Source organism: Perna viridis, chromosome 3 (assembly GCF_037379345.1).
Source record: "Perna viridis isolate PV_CMFRI_1.1 ecotype Kerala chromosome 3, ASM3737934v1, whole genome shotgun sequence".
Lineage (NCBI taxonomy): Eukaryota > Metazoa > Mollusca > Bivalvia > Mytilida > Mytilidae > Perna > Perna viridis.
Genome location: NC_142447.1, coordinates 8,562,950 through 8,583,771, shown reverse-complemented (window position 1 = coordinate 8,583,771; position 20,822 = coordinate 8,562,950). Strand labels below are relative to the sequence as shown.

Here is a 20,822-nt window from a genome sequence, read left to right as displayed (position 1 = left end):
CCCTTAGATAAAAGTAGAGCAAGTGAGTCAGTTTAAAGAAAGATAATTTTAATGCTATTTAAAAGTACATTTTTTATCCAATAAGTGATGGCAAAATCCATAATTACAATCTAATGTCATTTTTTTACTTATAAAAGTGAAGAAAAAAAAAAAAAACTTGATACATTTGAGATGAGGAATAGTAGCATCTTCCTCATATATTGAAGACTACATGTACAGGTATATTCATTATCTACTCAAAACATTTCATAAGAAATGATTTTCTATCAGACTCACCTGCAAAGAATATGATTATGTACACTACAGATCATATAAATTTGCCTTTAACCATTCCATAGTGAAAGTCTGGATATTGTGCAATATATTTTCTAATGTGTTTATATTGATGCAGGGAGAGTCAAGATGTTTTCACTTCTTGTTTTCCTAAGCACTCTTATTCAGCATACATGTAAGTGATAATGGCATATACCAAATTTCAAATGATTCTAGGCAATCTGTAACAAAACTAACAGACCGACAGACAAAAAGGTGTATGTAGTAAAAACAAGACCATTTTGTCCATTCTATATGTTGAGTAATTAAAAGCAGTATAAATTACTGTTCAAGGTATATCCACTTCTATGAAGGTGAGTGGAAATGATAAAAGTCATATCAACTGCAGTGTAATTTCCTGCAAAAAAACTGCATGAGTTATTCACAAGGTAGTGCAATAAAAATTGAAATAAAATAATCCATTCAAACTTGCCAACTTGGCTTACAATGGCAGACCGGCTGCCTTGTCCACAAACAATACTCGTTTGTATCACATCAATCTTAAGTTAACCAGTAACTCTGTAACAACTATATATAGTGTTGAATAACAAGCTTCTTACGAATCTGCCTGGAGAAAAACTCCACAGAAAAAAAAATCCACATGCTTCTAGCAAATATATGATAATTAAGAAAATAATAAATTCTGGAATTTTGTATTATATGTATTATAAAATCAAATCATAACTGTGAATTCAGCATTTATTGCAATTTTGTCATTTTTGACAAAAATGCTATTTTCAATTTTGCAAAATCATAACAAATCCTGCTTTATTCATACAAAAATTCTAAAATGCAAGATCTCAATACATGTACAAGTGTTGAGGTAACAAGTCTTATGTGTGTAATATTTGATGATTTTCCAAATTCAGAGAATCATGCTAGCCAATTTTTGTACATGTACTGTATATGCATATTTTTGGAGCATCTGTTCATTCCTTACAAAATGTAAAATAAATATCACGAAAAAAAAAACCACTAATTAAAACGCACAAAAACTTTGAAATGCAATGTATTAAAAAAACATTATACCAGGAGTATAATTTCATGATCTTATTCAAAGCATATAAGAAAACAAGCTATTCTAAAATTTTATAAACATACAGGATGCTATGTATAATAAAAAAAAGTTTTTTTATTCCCAGTTGCACATTTACTCACATAAGTACAAGCAATGGGGCCAGCCCCACTGTGATAGAGCAAAAAAGGAAATGATGTGAGCTTATTGCCCTTATAACTTTTTTTCTCTACCTAAGATCTAAGGAGAAGAAAATTAAGGCATCTAATAAGGCATTAAATGATATTCTGCCATGTTGAAAAAAATATTGGGGCATAAAATCAATTCAAAATGACCATAATTTTTGTGTAAATAATCCAATCAAACTGAAATTCAAACTTGACTTGTATTGTATGATATATATTAACTATATAATCCTCTGAAACTATCATCTGGAGACTGTGAGGAGACGGACAGACACACAATTTTGGAGGGTATCATATAATACTTTGCCATTTCGTGTGATTAGGTATTAAAAAATATATTGATTAATAAAACCATTGAATAAAAAAGAATTTAAACTTTTGATCCTATTTCCACCATATGACAGTAAACTCACATAGTTTCCTTTTTGTCATAACATTATGTAAACGAATGAAAGTTTTAAACCAAAAATAAACATTCAATTTATTTTTGTTCTATTTGCAAACTGTATGCAAAAAAAAAAAGCATTTTAAATTTCATAAAATGTGACACAACCTTTCTCATACATTTTACAACTTGTAAAATATCTTTGATTACATAACCAAAACAAGCTAGGAATTATAAACAGCATAATGATATTTGTTACAATGACAGAGAATGAAAATGTTGTCAATACTTTCCCAATTTATTGAACATAAATAATTAATTAACATGATTTTTATTGTCAAAAACAAAAATGTTCATCTGTACAAAAAACACATTAATAATTAAAACATACATTATCTGTTATATCAGATAAAAATATTTCACAAGGAACATGAAATTCCAAAAATCATAAATTATCAAATACAAGCACGTTTACTGTTTAAACAAACCATATTCAGGCTAAAAATGGGTTTGAAATTTGTCAATATGATAACAAGGAAATGTTGTAATTTTATATTCTAAGGGAGACAACTGCCATTCAAATAGATATATGTTTTTCCTTTGAATAACATCAGAATTCATCATAGTAAACTGAAAGGTGCCTTTTAAGAACAATTTTTAGAGAAGAATATCTTGTTAATTGGTGATTTCTCCATATCTCCTTTTCTATATTTAGAACAAATAAAATTTTGAATACATAAAAAAACCCAAATCTTTCATTCCTACAAAGGACCTGTTCAGCCTTTTGTAAGTCTGACTCAGGTCTACTGTGTCATCTTGCCATACACCTTTTCTTTATTTACATAAAACAAATCTATAAATTCACACACAGACACACAGACTCACAATAAACTAAATGGATGTTGTTGGGGTTGGTAAATGAAACATAGCTCGACTTAGATAAGTTTTAACTTTGCAAGGAACTGGTAGTTTGGGAACCAGTTGAACTATATTTCTTTTTCGGTGTTGATAAAGTCTCTTTTGAATAACGAGTCGACTTAAATTTGCCAGGCTGTGAGGAGTGTTCATGTTATTTTTGTACCAATCCAGGAAAGCTGGATCATCAGCCATGAGCTCCTCTGGAATTCCTGGTCCCTTCCATTTTATCCAGTCTGTCAAGTTGAGCATATCACATCCAGCTGAATACAGAACTTTAATACAAGGTACTTGATACTTTAAATCTTCTTTGTACAGCCCAGTACTGAGGGAGCTTACGCACACATACAGTGGGGTACGTCCTTTATTATCCAATTTATTAACATCATGTTCAGCTTTGAGGAGAATTTTGATCATGTCTTTAAGTTTCCAGTGAGCAGCAACATGTAAAGGGGATTTACCTGCATTGTCACAACTGTAAAAGATAAAGTCTGAAGACAAAATCATGATTACAGCAATTAGCCTGGGTCACTGTCACAGACATAAGGGGCTCACACTGGAGAGGTTCTGATACCCTATACAGCAATTAGCCTGGGTCACTGTCACAGACAAAATGGGCTCACACTGGAGAGGTTCTGATACCCTATACAGCAATTAGCCTGGGTCACTGTCACAGACATAAGGGACTGGAGAGGTTATAAGGTTTGTTACTTCACATTTTAGGGATAACCTGCAAAATTAGGTCTTTGTATATTCCATCAATGATAAAGAGGTTCTATGAAGGAGTTTTCATTTCTAATGGCTTTAAATCTCAAAGTGTTTTTTCTCTTTCTAGAAGCTTATTTGAAGTTTAAACCTGGTGAAATATAGTCTAAAATCTGCTAATAGGGCAGGCCAAAGTAATCATTAAACCTGGTGAAATATAGTCTAAAATCTGGCCAAAGTAATCATTAAACCTGGTGGAATATAGTCTAAAATCTGCTAATAGGGCAGGCCAAAGTAATCATTAAATCTGGTGAAATATAGTCTAAAATCTGCTAATAGGGCAGGCCAAAGTAATCATTAAACCTGGTGAAATATAATCTAAAATCTGTTAATAGGGCAGGCCAAAGTAATCATTAAACCTGGTGAAATATAGTCTAAAATCTGGCCATAGTAATCAAAGCAAAATCAACTGGTACAGGAGAGATCTGAAACTTAGTACATCCACGAATTTAACTGATTTGGGTAAAATCTTATGAAAATATGGCATTAAGTGTCAAAGCAAGAGATGTTTTTCATGTTTTGTAGGCAATACCATATAATTTTTGTTTTTTTTTTGCACAGAACTTGGTGATTTTAAGGATACAGTCATTGGTTCAGAGAATCTATATCAAATCACCATTCTTACTAAAAGACAGGAGTAAAGAATGAGGTTTTCTTTGTTAGTTAGAAAAACAACACGACTATATAACTAGCTGCATAAAGGAAATAAAACCTTCCATTGTCAATAGAATCAGTTGACGAAGAAAAATGAAAGTAATAAAAAATGTGTCTGTAAAACTGTATTTCATCATCAAACCTTCCACATATCTGAGTATTCTTACTATTTCTTCCAATAATATAAGGCAGATGCAACCTGTGAGAGGACGAAGTTGAATCTTCTTGCTATTTTCCCCTTATTGTTGCTTTTTTGGACATCTTGACGGTTCTGTTACTTCTAGATGCTTCCTGACACTTCTTGTCAATAATTAGTAAGACAGGTATTACTTAGTATTCATACTTCCAATTTCCTGCCTAATGACCTACTCTTATGGCAGAATTGGAATAAAGTATCTGAATTTAAATAATTTTTGAAGACCATACAAAAGCTTTTTTTAATAGTGATGAAGATATGAAAATACTGCAATTTGTATGGAAAGCGCTGAAAAATGTGACTTCCTGTCACACTGAAATCGGGCTCTCAGTGCTTCCAAGCTCTGCCTTTATTTCCTATTAAATACCCTTGTGCGGACTTTGTCCTCTATAACAAGACAAATAATTAAAAAATTGACACAGAGAGAAAAATATAGCTAATTAGTAGTTTCTTTATTTCTGTTGTAAGAAAAGACTCAGACCTTTTTGATCTAATTTTCAGACGTGTTTATTTGTGGAATATTTTTTTCAAAGTGGTCAGATTTTGGAAGGGGAGGGTTGTGATCACGCCAAAGTACTTCATTCCCGCCACTTCTTTTGCACCTATGTAAGAATTTCTGGCCTCTGTATGTCTTGTTTTGATTTCACCTTTAGTTTATTTTTATGTTGCTTAAGTATATAGGGTAAACTCTTTTGCTGCACCTGCATATAATGAAGTTTTGGGGTCAGCTTCAGTTTGCTTTGTGGTATGAGGGTTTCCTTGTCATTCATTAAAGGCCACTGGGTGGCCTTGGGCTGACATTTTCACCCCAGTAGTGTTGTTGTCTCTTTGACATCTACACCATACCTATCCTCATTAAATAAGTACTTTTAACACTAGTACATGTACTATAAATGGACCACACAGGAGTTTTCTGGCTTTAGACCATTATGGGCCCATAAGATGGACCAAGGGTCCATTTCATAAAGGAGCCTATGAAAGTATTCAGGATTTCAATGGGGCATTTGAAAAAAAGACCCTTGCAAAATTTCAATGGGCCAGAAATCTCTTAATACTGTCATAAGGGACAAATAAACAGTTTTTTTTGTGCCTTGTCAATTGGCCCAGTTTAATTCTATCTCAACACATTTTCATGAAAAATTGAAAGGGCCCATCCCAGGATAATCCCCGATACATGTACTCAAATGAGCAGCATAATTACATGTGAGCAATAAAAGATCCACTAAAATTAAAATAAACATGTTAACGTTTTCTATTTTTACATGTGTTATCAAATTGTTTTCAGTATTTATGTGGAGTTAAAGAAGTTTCACAAAGTATGAGAAAAGTTCTTTTCATTGCCATGGTTACTAAAATGTTTGTTTTATTGTAGATTGTAGTAGTTTGTAGTCTTGTTTCTACATTTTGTGTATTACCCCACCAAAGATCAAAGATGGAAATTTCAGTATAAAGAAGAAGTAGTTAATAGATAATATCAGGTGTGTTGTCAATTACTGTTAAATACAGTGATGTCAGTTAATAGAATAAATATAAAGGAAACAGTTAAATACATACCTCATTAGAGTATATGTAATATAACCTTCAGAGAAAAAAACACACCAAAAACTCAGCTTTATAGTTGTAAAGGATTAAGAAAAAAGTCCATGAGACTTTCCGTTGTTGTGGAATGGCATAAGGATTGGAAAGGATAAAATATGTATGTACCCAACAATATTGTCCCGGAGGTAAATGTAAAAACCCCTATAACAAACAAACAATGGATACTTTTCGAATTACAATAAAGTTGAAGAGTATTGTATAAGTGTTTTTTCATTGTCATTTGATTCTCGCTATTTTCACAAATTATCATGAATAACAATTAACGGTTATTTCTCTGTGAGTTTACGAAAAAATTAAAATAATGTGAATTCGCCCTTTTTTACAACAAAAAAACAAACACACTAAAAAAACACTTAAACAGTACATCAAAGATGATTTTGACCTACATCTGCATTGAGGCTCCTGCAGTGAGAAGTCTTTCCACAGCTTTGTAACTGGAATGTACTATAGCATTCTGTACACATATATACAATGGGGTCTGTCCAACTTTATCACTCTTGTTTATATCAGCACCTGATAATAAAAGAAGATTTACACTTAAATCCTGAGGTCAATTTCACAAAAAAAGAAAAAAGAATGTAAGTATAAAGTTGATTATGTAATGACATCTCAACAGAAAATAGCATTGCGATGTCACTACTTTGGATCAATTATACAGTTACCACGTTTTTTTCTAAATTGACTGCTGAAATCTGATTTCTTTGAATGGCTGAAATGTTTGGTTTAGTGGGATGATTAGTTTATACAAATTCAATATGCATAATGAAAAACAGACTTCAGCTGTCTGGTTAAGAGAATTATCGTTATTTATATTAGTTTATACAAAATTCAATATGCATTATGAAAAATAGACTTCAGCTGTCTTGTTTAAAACAGTTTCAGGATTATTCAGATTAGTTTGTACAAATTCAAAATGCATTGAGAAAAATAGACAACAGCTGTCTGGTTTAGAAAAGTTTCTGGAATATTTATATCTTACTTAAAACTGTGAGCTTTGTTTAGAGTTAGAACTAAAGCAAACATGACTTTTACATGTGTATCACAATTTTAGTTATACAGAGATTTGATTTAACATTTGTTACAGAAAAATATCTGCTTGGGTAGATTGAGGATCCTTTTTAAAATAGAAAAAACGTAAAGTTGCATGTATTGTCATGCCAGGTATACCCTGACTAGTACAGAAAGTTGATAGTGGACAGCATACAATCTATGCCCCAGTTATATAAAGCCAAATACCAAATTTGAAATCAAACTGTCAAATGGGAGCTGAGAATTTGTGACAAAAATCTTCTCTACCATTCAATACAGTGAAAAATGGGAAAAGTCCCACAAAACAGGAAGTTGATTTGGACAGCAACCAAAAAAGCTGACAACATATGCCCAATCTATGTAAAGACACATACCAAATTTGAAATCAATCTGTGGAGTGGAAGCCAAGATTTTTGTGACAAAAATTTTAAAGGATGAAATGATGGATGGACAAGGAGATTCCAATATACTATCCACTCATTGAAAGAGGGTAAAATCAACCTTATGATCACATATACCCTTGCATTCACAATTTTCAGAATGAAAAGAGCTTTAACTAATGAATAGTAGTAGCAATAAACACCATAAATTATAAATTATTGCTTAAAATTGCCTATATCTTCAACAGTAAAGGACATTTTCCATAAGTTGTAATTGCAGTAGTTATAGGAAATAATATTCCTTCTACTTACTTAAGAATATGATATTTAATTGGAGCAATATTGAATATTTGTAACATTTCATACAACATTTCACCTCATAGTATGTCATTAATGTAAAGAATCACATGCCCTTACCACAACCATGATTTGACATGCTGCCTCACTGCAAGAACAATGACAAATTGTGTCCACACAACAACCTGGTCATATTGAAACTGAATTCTTAGCTCTTTCATAGGGAAACTTAAAGCTTCAGTAATACATTTTCAGCTTATTCACCTCTATATATATGTGTTATATAAGATGTATCTGTTTTCTAAAAGCACTTGGTCATCTGAGAAAGGTCTTTCAATACAATTAAGGTGTCATGCATATATTAATCATGCAGTCAAATTTACTCAGTTTGCAAATTATGATACGACCATCATTTTAAAAAGTTGGCAGTTAAGCAAAAAGAATACAAATTACTGACTTAACACAAACATACAAAATCAATGTCCCTTTTTTGTTGAAAAAAAAAAACATACTACATGTTAAATTGCCCTCTTCTGCACCCCTCTATTTTCAAATCTTAGCTAGAACACTGCATAATCAAATACATGTATGACCTGTATTTATGGTCTGGTCAAAATATGGAGTTAAAAATTTCAAATTTAGACAAAGGGTTATTGATACAGTACCAGCTTTAAGCAGAATATCAAGCAGAATAGGTCGTCCATGGAAAGCAGCTTTATATAAAGGGGTACAATCATTTCTATCAGTAAGATTGATTTTTGCTCCAGCTTTGATTAGGATCTGAAACAAAGAAAACTTTGATAGTTGGCAATTCTGGTACAGCCTGAAATGGAAATTCACATTGTTCTAGAAAAAAACTAATGTCTAGTATTCATATATATTCCAAATGTAAAATTCATATAATTAATTAAGTATTCAGTCCTGGTATGTGTTACTTCCAGTTTAAAATATTGACAATTTGTGTTGTGTGGTCAAGGAATAATATGAAAATTGTAACCCAATCAGTTTAGTAAATATATTTCAATAAGTGGCTCATTGACTTTCAATACAAGAAACTACATTCTTTTTTAGTTTAAACTTTTAAATCCCGTAGCAGATGTTTTGTCAATTTTAGTATGAGAAGAATTTTTCAACCAAATAGACCCTGCTTTGTACTAGTCCTGAGTCTGAAAACACTGAGCCAGACTTTCAATGTGCTAGCTGAAAGAAACAGCAGCCTGCAGGAAGGCATGCCATACCACTCAAACACATATTCTGACACTGAGCAATCCACTTTTCAACCTCCTAAATGCTGCAAACTAAGTTTGGGATGTTTGTCATTACTACTATATTATCACAGTGCACATTGTTGTAGTTTAAAAAATAAGCTTATCCCTTTATGTACCTCTGTTATTTCTACATGATTAAGTGACACTGCTGCTAGCAGAGGTGTAGTACTGTCCTTTACACTGGGTACATCGGGATTGCTCCAGGGATAATTCAAATCAGCACCTTGAGATATACATAACTTTACTCCCTCTTTATCATTGGCCATTACAGCAAGATGCAGATCTCTTTCTTTCTGGGGCATCCCAAGGGAAACAGTCTCAGCACACTTAGTTGATTTTGAATTGCCCATTCTACAAAAAAAAAAGAAAATGTAAAAAAAAAAAATATATATATATATATATGTAGTAATTTTTGTCAGAAAAAATGCATAAAGGGTAAGGTGTGTATCTATTTTAGCTTTCTTTTTATTGAAATGTGCTTCTTTTTTGATAATGTGTTTATACATGTTCTCTTTTCCCACACGCATTCAGCACTTAAAAAAGAATCCTGGGAAGAACACTTTTTTCCCTGTTTTCTATTAGCTGGAATAGGAGTTACAAATCTGTTGTGTTTGTTAATATTGTGTACAGTACATGTATATGACATGTATATCAAGCCAAAAAAAAATATGTCTGTTTCGGGTTTCCAGACCGACCCTAATACATTTTTTCTCCAAAATTGAAAAAATCGTAATTTTCCAATTTCAGGTATAATACGGATCATTTCCGATAAAACCAAAAGTACATTAAAAACCAGGTCACAATAGTGTTTGAATAGGAGACTTATTTATATCATGTAAATCCAAGCGTAAATACAGTGTACTTATGTTTTGTTCAAAATTCCTACAAAAAATAAGTGTATTGTAATAAAAGACATGATTAATAGGTGTGTATGTTAAAAATTAAACTTTCTACTTAAAACCAAACACTTTCATGACTTAAAAATGATGCTATTTTACAAATATAGGCTGTACTTTAGTCAAGAAAAAATAAAATGAAAAAAAAAAAAAAAATGAAAATGCCGACTGACCTACCCTATTTTTGGGATGAATGTAACCCTAAACAGACATTTTTTTTTTTGGCCTCTGAAAAAATCACTGATTTAAACAAATTAAAAGTGAAAATATACAGCACCATACATCCTCTTAATATATTTTTAGTATCTACATGTAGTTATACAAGTTCTTCCTCCATAGAGAGTACAAATGTACACTTCATTGAAATACTTAGTTCACTTCAAGTAATACTGAACAACAAATATGGAATGCAACGACCTTGGAAGGCCCTTACATTGTATATGCACATGTATTCTGTTACCTACATGTAGTACCTTAAGCATACAACTTATACATGTACATGTATTAAAGTTTGCCATACATGCAGTGATTGGGATAAAGAAAAAAGAAAACTGGCATTCAATAAAATGCTTCAAAAGTTGCAGCTTGATACTCAGAGTTTAACAAATGCACTATGTATTTCTTACTGAAATCACTGTTCAAGGAGTAGGTCTCATTTCACAACAGAAGCAGTTCTGGCCAATGTGGTCAATCAAATTTTATTTCTCAATGCAATCTCATTTTTGAGGGTAAAATGTCTACAATATATTGGATATTTGATCCTTAAGTTCAGCGAGAACTTTTCGTAGAGGTGACAATGAAAATTCAAGTGGCTAGAGTTATCAGATAGCAAAAACTGCTACTTGACCAGTACTGACATGTTAGGAAAATATGGCTAAATTTTTATTTTTTATACATAATTTTCATGTCATTTTTTTCTGCAATATATGCATCAGCTGCAATAAACCTAAATGATTCCAACAAAGGTGCACATACAGTACACACAGGGACATACCCCTATAAATGGTGGACATCCTCTATGGCCACCATCCAATGGTGGCCATTTATTGGGGGGTCATAAACCAAGAGATGGTGGACATTTATTGGGGGTCATAAACCATGGTCTGATGAATCAGGATTACATGGTGGGTTAATCAAGTGTGTAGTTAACATCCTGTATTGACCTGCAGTTTCACAGGTTTTATTAACATGTTACCTGTTCTTTTATTTTTGTAGCTTTATTTCCATCCAACAAATTATTAAAAAATATGCAGATTCTTTTTAAAAATAAATGTCATGATTTGGAAAAAAGGTTGTTTTTTAATTTTTTATTTTTTTTATTGATGGCTGTTTCTATTTATGAAAAAAATAGATAATTATAACTAGAACATTATCATCATAATATTGGCATTTTAACAATTAATAGGAGTTTCATCAAAAAATAAATTACCTGCACAATTTATTTTCAATGCTTGCACAGCATTAATAATAAATTATGCATTTTGAAATTATTTTCTAATGTCACACCATAAAACATGGGATATATGACTTCAGTGAAAATAAAAAACTAAATAACAATTTAAATTTATTGCATAAAATATTGTAGCATTATCATGATTATAGCAATTGATGAACAACAATATACATTTTTGTCAACATTAACCTCAATGTCATACAGTTCTTTTATTTAGTAATTATGAACTTTCAAATGTTCTTACACAATCTGCTTAACCACTTTCACTGGGTGTCTTAAAGCTTGATTCACTTTTGTCACTACCATGAGTTTCCAAGCTTGTGTCTGTTTCACTTCAGGATAAAAGTGAGTCACATACTGGTGAAGGTACTGCAGGCGAACAGGGTCTAATGGATTCTTATTGTTCTTAATGTCACCATTTTATGAATAAAAACGTCTTAAACACTCAGATGTAAAGAGTTCTGGATATAATAGTTCAACAATATGCTAGGCAAAATTACCAGGACCTGATAATGAATTGAACTCTCTAACAAGGTCACTTGTGGGAATATGGTTAGCCTCTGGAATATTCTGTAACTGACTGTCAATTGTTGAAAATAGAGTGTCTGATGGTACAAGTCTGTGTGAGGATGTTGACTTGTTGAGAGTCTGTGTGAGGATGTTGACTTGTTGAGAGTCTGTGTGAGGATGTTGACTTGTTGAAAGTCTGTGTGAGGATGTTGACTTGTTGAGAGTCTGTGTGAGGATGTTGACTTGTTGAGAGTCTGTGTGAGGATGTTGACTTGTTGAGAGTCTGAGGATGTTGACTTGTTGAGAGTCTGTGTGAGGATGTTGACTTGTTGAGAGTCTGTGTGAGGATGTTGACTTGTTGAGATTATTATTAATAGTTGTTGAGGCAGGTGTTGATGGTGGAAATAAAGTACTGGGAACAAGATGGCTGTTCTCTGGTAGGTGTTGCAGTTAAGTTGTCCCAAGGTCTATGTGGAGTGAATGTAGGATTAGATGGCGATGCTGACTGCTTATCAATAAGACTCTGGACTAGTTGAATAAGTCTTTCATTTTGCCTTTCAAGGCAAGACATTGAAAGCTCTACAGCTAATGTTCTTTCATTTTGGACTTTTACTTTGGCTTGAAGGTCAAATATAGCAGTAAGCAAAACATTTCTTGGAAGTTTATGTAGATTTGTTTCTTCAGGTGTCTTTTCAGGCTCTGGTGAGGCACTATTACTGTATTGTGCTGGTGGATCAAATTCAAATGAAAGAACTGGAGAGTCGGGTGGTGTTGATGTCCTTGCATCAAAATCATATATGTCAGCTGCAACTGTTTTTCCTGCAGCCCAGTACTTTAGCATCTGGCTTTGATGGCTTTGGTGCTACATTGGTTGCTAGTTTTTTGTGTTTTGGTGGTGGTGATATATAAGAAGATGCAACAGATTCACTGTTGCTGGATTGATTTGCAGAGTCATGTGTAGATTGAGAAGATTCTTCAATCTTAGTGCGTAGTAGCTTGCGCATGTCAAGCCATTCCCCAGTGGAAATTATCTCTGCATCATCTGACTTTGCACTGCTTCCCCAAATGGTGTTGTATGTGTCACCTATTTTGATATGCCCCTCAGCTATAATCTTGGATCTGGGTACAACATGGTATTCTGCTGATTGGCCTTTGCCAAATTTGACAAGAAAATGGCCATATTCTTTGGTTATATTTCCAACAGTCATCATAGTATTGAGTACTCTAATAATGTGCAAGCCTACTGACCACAACAATTTATATGTTTTTAGTTTTGATTGAGAATCATTGATTTCTTTTGTGATTGGCTAAACTATAAAAACAAAAAAGAGATAGTCCTCTTTTTATCTTATTTTCAAATTAATTGGTCATTACATTTTGAGTAAACTGCCTTCTTAAATACACCCACCAAGCTTAGATAAAAATGAATAATAATTAGTCAAAAAATATATCATTAATTTTCATTGATTATTGTATAAATAAATACATTTTATGTTAAATAAAAGTAGTTAAATGTAATTCATTTTTTAAGTTATTGTTTTGTAAAGCTTATGCATTATGTTAATTATTTAAATCATTAAAAAAATCAAAAAAAAAAATTGTTAAAATTAAAATAAATAAGGATTGTAATTCATAAATGAAAGTAATGAAAATATTTTATAAAATCAAATTTTATTATAAAGAATGAATATATAAATTTATGCTTTTTAAAGTGTTCTTTTTTATCTGTTGTTGAATAAATTTGCACATCTTTTTTTTTGTTAATATTGTTTACAAAAACATTCTAAAGGTCTAGGGAATAGTTAACACCACTCTGTTTTTACAGCAATTTAAATAAGATACAAATGTGTTAATTCACAAATAATCAACTTTTGAACTGAACAAAAGATTTAAAGCTAGAAATTAGTCAAGTAATTGCAATACAAACATTACATATTTCTCATTTATATTTTTGTAAAATCAGTTTTAAATAGCGCAAATAAAAAAAAAAAATATTTCACTTTTGGAAATCAATTAAATATTAAAACACAAATATATATATATTTTTAAATTATACATTACATGGCAGATTATGATATTTGTGTCACAATAAGAAATTGTTTTTTCTCATATTGTTTCATTTATTGTATATTACATAGACCATTTCCACCTATTTCTCCTACCATTTCTTCAGCCGGAACCAAAACTACAAGTTGTCTGTGTAAATTCCATTTGGCAGTTTTATTGTTTTCATATAAGACATATTTAAGAACATGATGAGAAAATCATTACATTCTTAAAAAGTTCATTTGAATAAACAACATGCCTAAGTTCAAGCTTAGCCATTCACATAGACTAGAGATTGTTTCTCTGTACAGACAGAGCTGGAAAGTCAGTGCCATCGGCCGATATCTTTCCAGTCATCATGGTGTAGACGTCGATTGGAGCACAGTTAAAAGTGTAATCCAGAAGTACAAGTCAGGCAACCTTTTCTCCAAACCAGAAAACTTCACTAAATTTAGAAAAGTTTCAGAAGGAGACATTGCGACAGTTCAATCTGCCTTGAATGAAAACTGCACAATGACAGCATCAGATGTTCGATGTAAACTTATTGAAAGAGGTACAGTTGTATCAAAAACAACTGTACATATTGCCATCAAAGAAGCTGGTTAAACAGCCATATATATAAACGTTATTGTCAAATGATTCGACAACCCAATAAAGAGAAAAGAGTAGCATTTTGCCAGCAACTGATATTTGACAATGACAATTTTAATGACATAATTTTTACTGATGAATGTACGGTTCAACTACAATACAATAAAGTTATTATATACCATTTGATAGACCAAGTAGCACAACCAATTCCACAAACTAAGCATGCTCTAAAAGTACACGTATGGGGAGGTATTAGTTGACGAGGAACTACATTTGTACTCGTCTTGATTTTTGATGGCATACTGAAATCAGAGTTTTTTGTAGAAAAGATTCTTAGCCAGACTCTTCTACCATTCATTCAGCAGGTGTACCCAGACAAGCATCGTTTTCAACAAGACAATGATCCAAAACACCATTCAAAATTATCCAAAGAATTCATGAAAGAAAACAGCATCAATTGGTGGGAATGCTGGCCATTGGAATCTCCAGACTTAAACCTGATTGAGATGGTGTGGAACATGTTAAAGCGCAGACTAGCCAAGCAGAACCTCCAAACCAAAGATGATTTAGAAAATGCCATTACAACATTTTGGAGCAGAGACTTGACAGTAGATTGTTGCAATACTTTTATAGATCATCTTTACAAGGTTGTTCCAACAGTGGTACTGATGCAAGGTCATGCAACTGCAGATCTACCAAGAAAGATATTCCCTGAGCGATCCAGGGGAAAATCAATCAGCTACTTCAACCTGAAACTCAAGGACAAACTGTTCAAAGAGAAGATAACCAGTCTACTACCAAGCTGAAAGACATGAAAGGGACACTTATGCCAGTCTACATATTAAGAGCCTTTTTGAAGGCCAATCAAATCAGTCTTTTTAAAGGCTACAAAAATGTTTCAAAAAGAATCTTAAAATTATGTGTATCAGTCTTTTTAAAGGCTACAAAAATGTTTCAAAAAGAATCTTAAAATTATGTGTATCAGTCTTTTTAAAGGCTACAAAAATGTTTCAAAAAGAATCAGTGCATTGTGTGAGTTTAATTAAAATTTTCATGCATTGTACTAATGTTTTTGACTCAAGAATATTCTATCTGCAACTTGATTGTTTTTCAGACTACTATTGAATTAGAACTTTTTGCCCCTTATGAAAGCCGTAAGGCTGAAAAATTCTGGCCTCCTTTCTGAATTTTTATGCATTTTATTATTATTGAGTTTCCATTTACCTTTTAAATATGGCTATTGTTCACTTATTATTAACTTTTATTTGAAAAAGTTATAAAGGAACCAAGGTTATAGAGTAATCAAAATTTGTTTGTTGGGGTTTAACGTCTCAGCAGCTATATTTCAGCTATATTCAGACGATGAACATGACATTGATGATAAAATGAACATGAAATGATGAAATGAAAAAGGGATGGGACACAAGGACAATGGGGTCAAAAAATTTTGATTGCCACTTGAAATAGGGAGAGGTGGGAAGGGTCGGGCAATTTAGCCTCCCAACACGGTGCACCACTATGGTTTGCGGTCAGGTTTTCCATATTATAGCCTGACAACCCCAGCATGTAACACGCCAGGGGTACCCCATTCCACCACCTGGGGCACACATCCCAGTTGCTCTGTGTACAGAGTGCCCTTGCCCCCGGCTAGGGTTCTGAGCACTATTTAGTCGCCTTTTATGACAAGCTTAGCGCTGCTGCAGGCCTATTCTTTTAACACCCGGACCTGCATGGGGCGGGTAATCAAAAGAATGTAATCCAGGGACAAAGAGCAGACATTGAAAACAGACATACACAACAAAGAACATAAAGTAACTAAAATCATACATACAAAGTAACAAAAGTAAATGAGCAACTTGGACTCCACTAAAAACTGGGAGCATGGACCAGGTGCACCAGTAGGGTAAGCGAAATATTGCATTTTTTCATTATTGATGCTGACAATAAACAGAACAATATTAATTTTGAATGTGTCAATAGAACACATTTCCCTCATCTTGTACAGTCTGATATTTTCTGTCTCAACGTCAAACCTGCCATCATTCTGTATGTACAATTTGAACTAATCACATCTATGAGACTATGTCATATAATGAACATCAAACTGATGACAGTAGTGTGAGGTAATATAGCAAGTGTTTATTACCAACTTTGATCTTTATAATCGAAAATCATGTTGAAAAGGAAAATTGCAATTACATTGACGGTCGAGTCTGTGCATGATAGACCTGTCATGGGGGTCAATTGGATGCAAAATGGTTGGTGCCATGATAATCAACATATGCGTATTTGCAGAAGTGTTTGGGTATAATTTAGATAAAAGGAAGAATCTCTATACGAAAAAATCAGTGCAATCTAGATAAGGATACCTGACTGGGTCAATTCTATCTCAATTTTACGAAAATGCAAGGTTTTCGGGCTCAAGTATTGACAAACATTGTGCTCATTATGATATTGCCGCTAGATGTCGACACAATTATTTGACTACAAAATTCGGTGCGGAAGCGAAATACTTCCGAGTTGAATTCTAAAAATGAGTTATCTTTCTTTGATTATTTTTGATAAATAAAACCGCTTTATATGAAGTTATCAGTAAGAAAAAAACTGTCAAGAAAACAGGTTGGGCTAAAATTAAGTTTGATCCAAAGCTGATATTAAACCTAGGATATCCCATAAATATTCCAATGGGGTCCTCAGATAAAAAATATAGATTAAAAAAGTTATTAACTGTAGGCTCCCGGGAGTCTGAATCGCTCACCTGGTTTAATTTGACGAGTTGTCCAACAATTTTGAATCAAGAAGACTTTTGTGAGACAAATTATAAGGATCATTTCAGCAATTGAAAGTTTCTTTCTTTCTATCATAGGTTTCAAGAATTGGCTGAAAACTATTAAAAATCCGTTATTTTTCACCTTTCAAGGGCAATAACTCTTACAAGGAGTCATCTGACGACTTTAATTCATGGAGACTATTGTAGGACTTAGTATAAGGATCATTTCATCACTGAAATAATTCGGCTAGACATAGCGGTTTTGGAGATAAACTAGATAATGTTATGACTGACCCCTTTGTTATATTTCTGGTAACAGCGGCGATGTTTTTCCACGGATCATAAATCCCTACATAAGTTCTTTAAAAAATACCCTTAGAAACATTCATACCAAATTTGATCCCATGTTTTTCGACGGATCGAAAATCCCCACATCAGTTCTATGCAGGATACCCTAAGTAATATTCATTCCAAGTTTGGTTCCGATTGATTAAGTATTGTCAGAAGAGAAGATTTTTTTAACGAAATAACATTAAGAATAGCAAAAACACCGAAAAAGGGCAATAATTCGTACATGGCTCAACATATTAAAATGAAAATTTTAACAGAGATACATCTCATCGTACTGAACTCTTTAACTCAAGTCACAACTCGGCTTAAATTAACGGTTTTGGAGGTACATTTTGTATATGCGAAAAACTACTGTCTGACCTATGTTTTTTCGACGGATCGAAAACCCTCACATTTGTTCTATACCTCAAGGAACATTCATATCAAGTTTGGTTCCAATTGGTCTAGTAGGGTCAGAGAAGAAGAGTTTTGAAAAAAAATGTTAACGACGACGATGGTGATGTTAATCTGGTTTACCAGAAATAAAATATAAAAGTAAAATACATTAGACTATGACATATAAGTATCTTGCAAAAATATTTCATTTATCAAAAAGAAATTCTTTTAATAAATCGTATAATTTGAAATTGCAGCACCTTTAATTTGTTTTGTAATATATTTTTCATTTGTTTTTTTTTCAGTGTCAAGATTTTACACAATTCCCTCACCACCTGACATCAGTAATCAGGATCTTATACCATTCCCTCTCCGCCTGACAGTAGTAGTCAGGATTTGACTCAATTCCCTTACATTACTACTTGACAATAGTAGTCGAGATTTTACACAATTCCCTCTCCACCAGACAATAGTAGTCAGGATTTTACACAATTCCCTTACAACACCACCTGACAATAGTATACCAGGAGTTCTTAATAGAGATATTATCACTGACATACCAACATTTTATAGATACATATAACATATTTATCATGAAAAAAATGAGTAAACTTTAATATATTCTATTTCCATTCTCATATCATTCACCTACCACTCATTCATTGTAATATATAATTTTGGACTGCAATATATCCGGAGAACAGAAATTCAACGTTCAAGAAAGAAAGAAAAGTGAAATTGGTACATAAAAATTTATCTGTGTCCACAGCAAAATTATGATGGAAAATAGATTAATTGTAAAAGAGCCCAATATTTTTCAAATCTGTCAAATGTGCAATTTTTGTTTACGACGTAACTTTCAAGAGATTAGTACTGTTTAATACGGTTACAAAGGCCAACCATATTTGGAATAGTTTCCTTCCATTTACATCTATATAGATATTTTTTTGCGATTATAAACAACAAAATAAGAAAATGAATCTTCTGGAGGAAGCTCTAATAATACTATCTTGCTGCTTATAGTAAATCTTTGTTGTACAAAAGTATTTGATAACCAGAAATGTCTTGTGATATGACAATCACAAGATAAATGTTCGATGGTTTCTTCATCTAGTTTACAAAAAGAACACAGATTGCTTGGTTTTGGCTTGATTCCGTATTAAAAAGAATTTGTAGGAATAATACGATGTAGTAGCTTGTATTGAAAACTTCTCAGATAACTGTCAGAACAACATGTTTTTGTTAAAAATGAAGTATTTTTGCCAATGTACAGTTTCTAATTCTAACAGTTCTTCCCACTTCAAAGTTTTTTTCTGTTGGCTGACAAAATATATTACTAGTAGGAAGACTGTATAAAAACTTGGGTTTTTTAACATGAAGAAGCTGTTCAAGAAATGTGTCACAGAAAAAATAACAAAAACATCCTTACTGCAATGCTCTTTAACACAAATCTTAATACTCTTGGGAGTCTGTGATATGATACTATAGTAACACAAAAAGGTATTAGTGAAATTTTGTTTTGGAGATCTTGAAATGTGAAAAATCTATTATGTTCAATGTTTATTATATCCTTTAAAACTTTAACACCGTGGTGCTTCCAACTGTCATATGACATAAAATTCTACCACAGGTACAAAGTTCAAAATATCTAGAGAAAGAATTTCTACTGTACATGTCTTAAAACTGGCTTCACTTTGAACGGTTAAAGTACATACCATTTACTATAATGCCACCAGAACGGATAAATTTGTAACCTAGGTATTTAACGCTTTTTTGCGTTTTTTTTTAGTGCATGTAACACACAACTCTAATTTTCTTAAGTTTCCTTTTAGTGCCAAATATAATACACTCCGATTGACCTAAATGGAGATTCTATGTATTATCCACAAGTCATTTACTTCTAGATTGAAGTTCTTTGCTTAACTTAGACGATATATTATCTGGATTATTATCGGAAAATAAAATTGCACTATCATCTGCATATAGCAACAGCTTGCAGTCGGACCCTACACTGGTAGACATGTCACTTAGATGGCATAAAAGTAGTAAAACACCTAATGTACTTCCCTGTGTGACACCAAATTTGATCCCAAGAAAATCAGATATATTGCCGTTTGCATTAACTCACTGGTGTCGATCAGTAAGATAAGACCGTTCAATTGATAATAACCCAATGTTTGAAGTTTTTTACGTAATATCTGATGATCGACGGTGTCAATGCTTTTTATAGGTTGAACATAATCATATGCCAGTATAGAATCCTCGTGCATTCTGTGACTTAATATGTTATAGTAAATGTATTAAACATGTGTCTGTGGAGTATTTGGACCTAAATCCAGAAATTGTAACTCATATGATAAATTGTTCTTATTCAAGTAATATTCCAATTAATGATATACTGTAACAGCTCTTTCTAATAATTTAGACATAATAAAGGAATGTTTACATGTCTATGGATACTACATATAATGCCACTAAGGATATTAATTGTAATCCATAGTATGTTTCAGAATATCAAAGCGTGCATTAAAATTGGTGCAGAGATTTCGAACTTTTTTGCGTCAGTCATTGGTGTAAAGCGAGGAGAACATTTGTCTCCTTTTCTATTTCCCTATTTCCAAATGATTTGAAAGTCTTAGAACCTTTTCTGATGTATGTCAAGAGTCTATAGGAATATTTGTAAAATTGTTTATTTATTCTTTATGTTGATGATACAGCATTATTATCAAAGCGCATAAATGATAAAATGAAATTAAATCACAAATTCAAACTTAATGGTGTAGATATTGATATTGTAGACACCCATTCATACTTAGGCCGACGTGTTTTT

The 20,822-nt window shown here is 32.4% G+C and overlaps 1 protein-coding gene and 1 pseudogene across 1 annotated transcript; both read right to left on the bottom strand.

Annotated features, from left to right (window-relative positions):
* Positions 1–31: 31 nt before the first annotated feature.
* Positions 32–16,982, bottom strand: LOC148620897 (uncharacterized). Its single transcript, XM_088574763.1, has 5 exons — positions 16,866–16,982; positions 9,117–9,351; positions 8,398–8,512; positions 6,413–6,539; positions 32–3,287 (listed from the first exon to the last, which is right to left on the bottom strand). Exons 2-5 carry the CDS (start codon positions 9,348–9,350, stop codon positions 2,789–2,791), a joined length of 975 nt encoding a protein of 324 aa, XP_088430889.1. The 5' UTR covers position 9,351; positions 16,866–16,982; the 3' UTR covers positions 32–2,788.
* On the bottom strand, positions 11,484–13,197 carry LOC148620898 (uncharacterized; annotated as a pseudogene).
* Positions 16,983–20,822: the final 3,840 nt, after the last annotated feature.

What these genes read in the sequence shown, in the direction of transcription:
- LOC148620897 (XM_088574763.1), bottom strand. Translation starts at nt 9,350, where the DNA reads ATGGGCAATTCAAAATCAACTAAGTGTGCTGAGACTGTTTCCCTTGGG. An exon ending in TGATATTCTGCTTAAAGCTG is followed by an intron (nt 6,540 to 8,397) that starts GTACTGTATCAA and finishes TTTTATTATCAG; the next exon opens with GTGCTGATATAAACAAGAGT. An exon ending in GCAGGAGCCTCAATGCAGAT is followed by an intron (nt 3,288 to 6,412) that starts GTAGGTCAAAAT and finishes TATCTTTTACAG; the next exon opens with TTGTGACAATGCAGGTAAAT.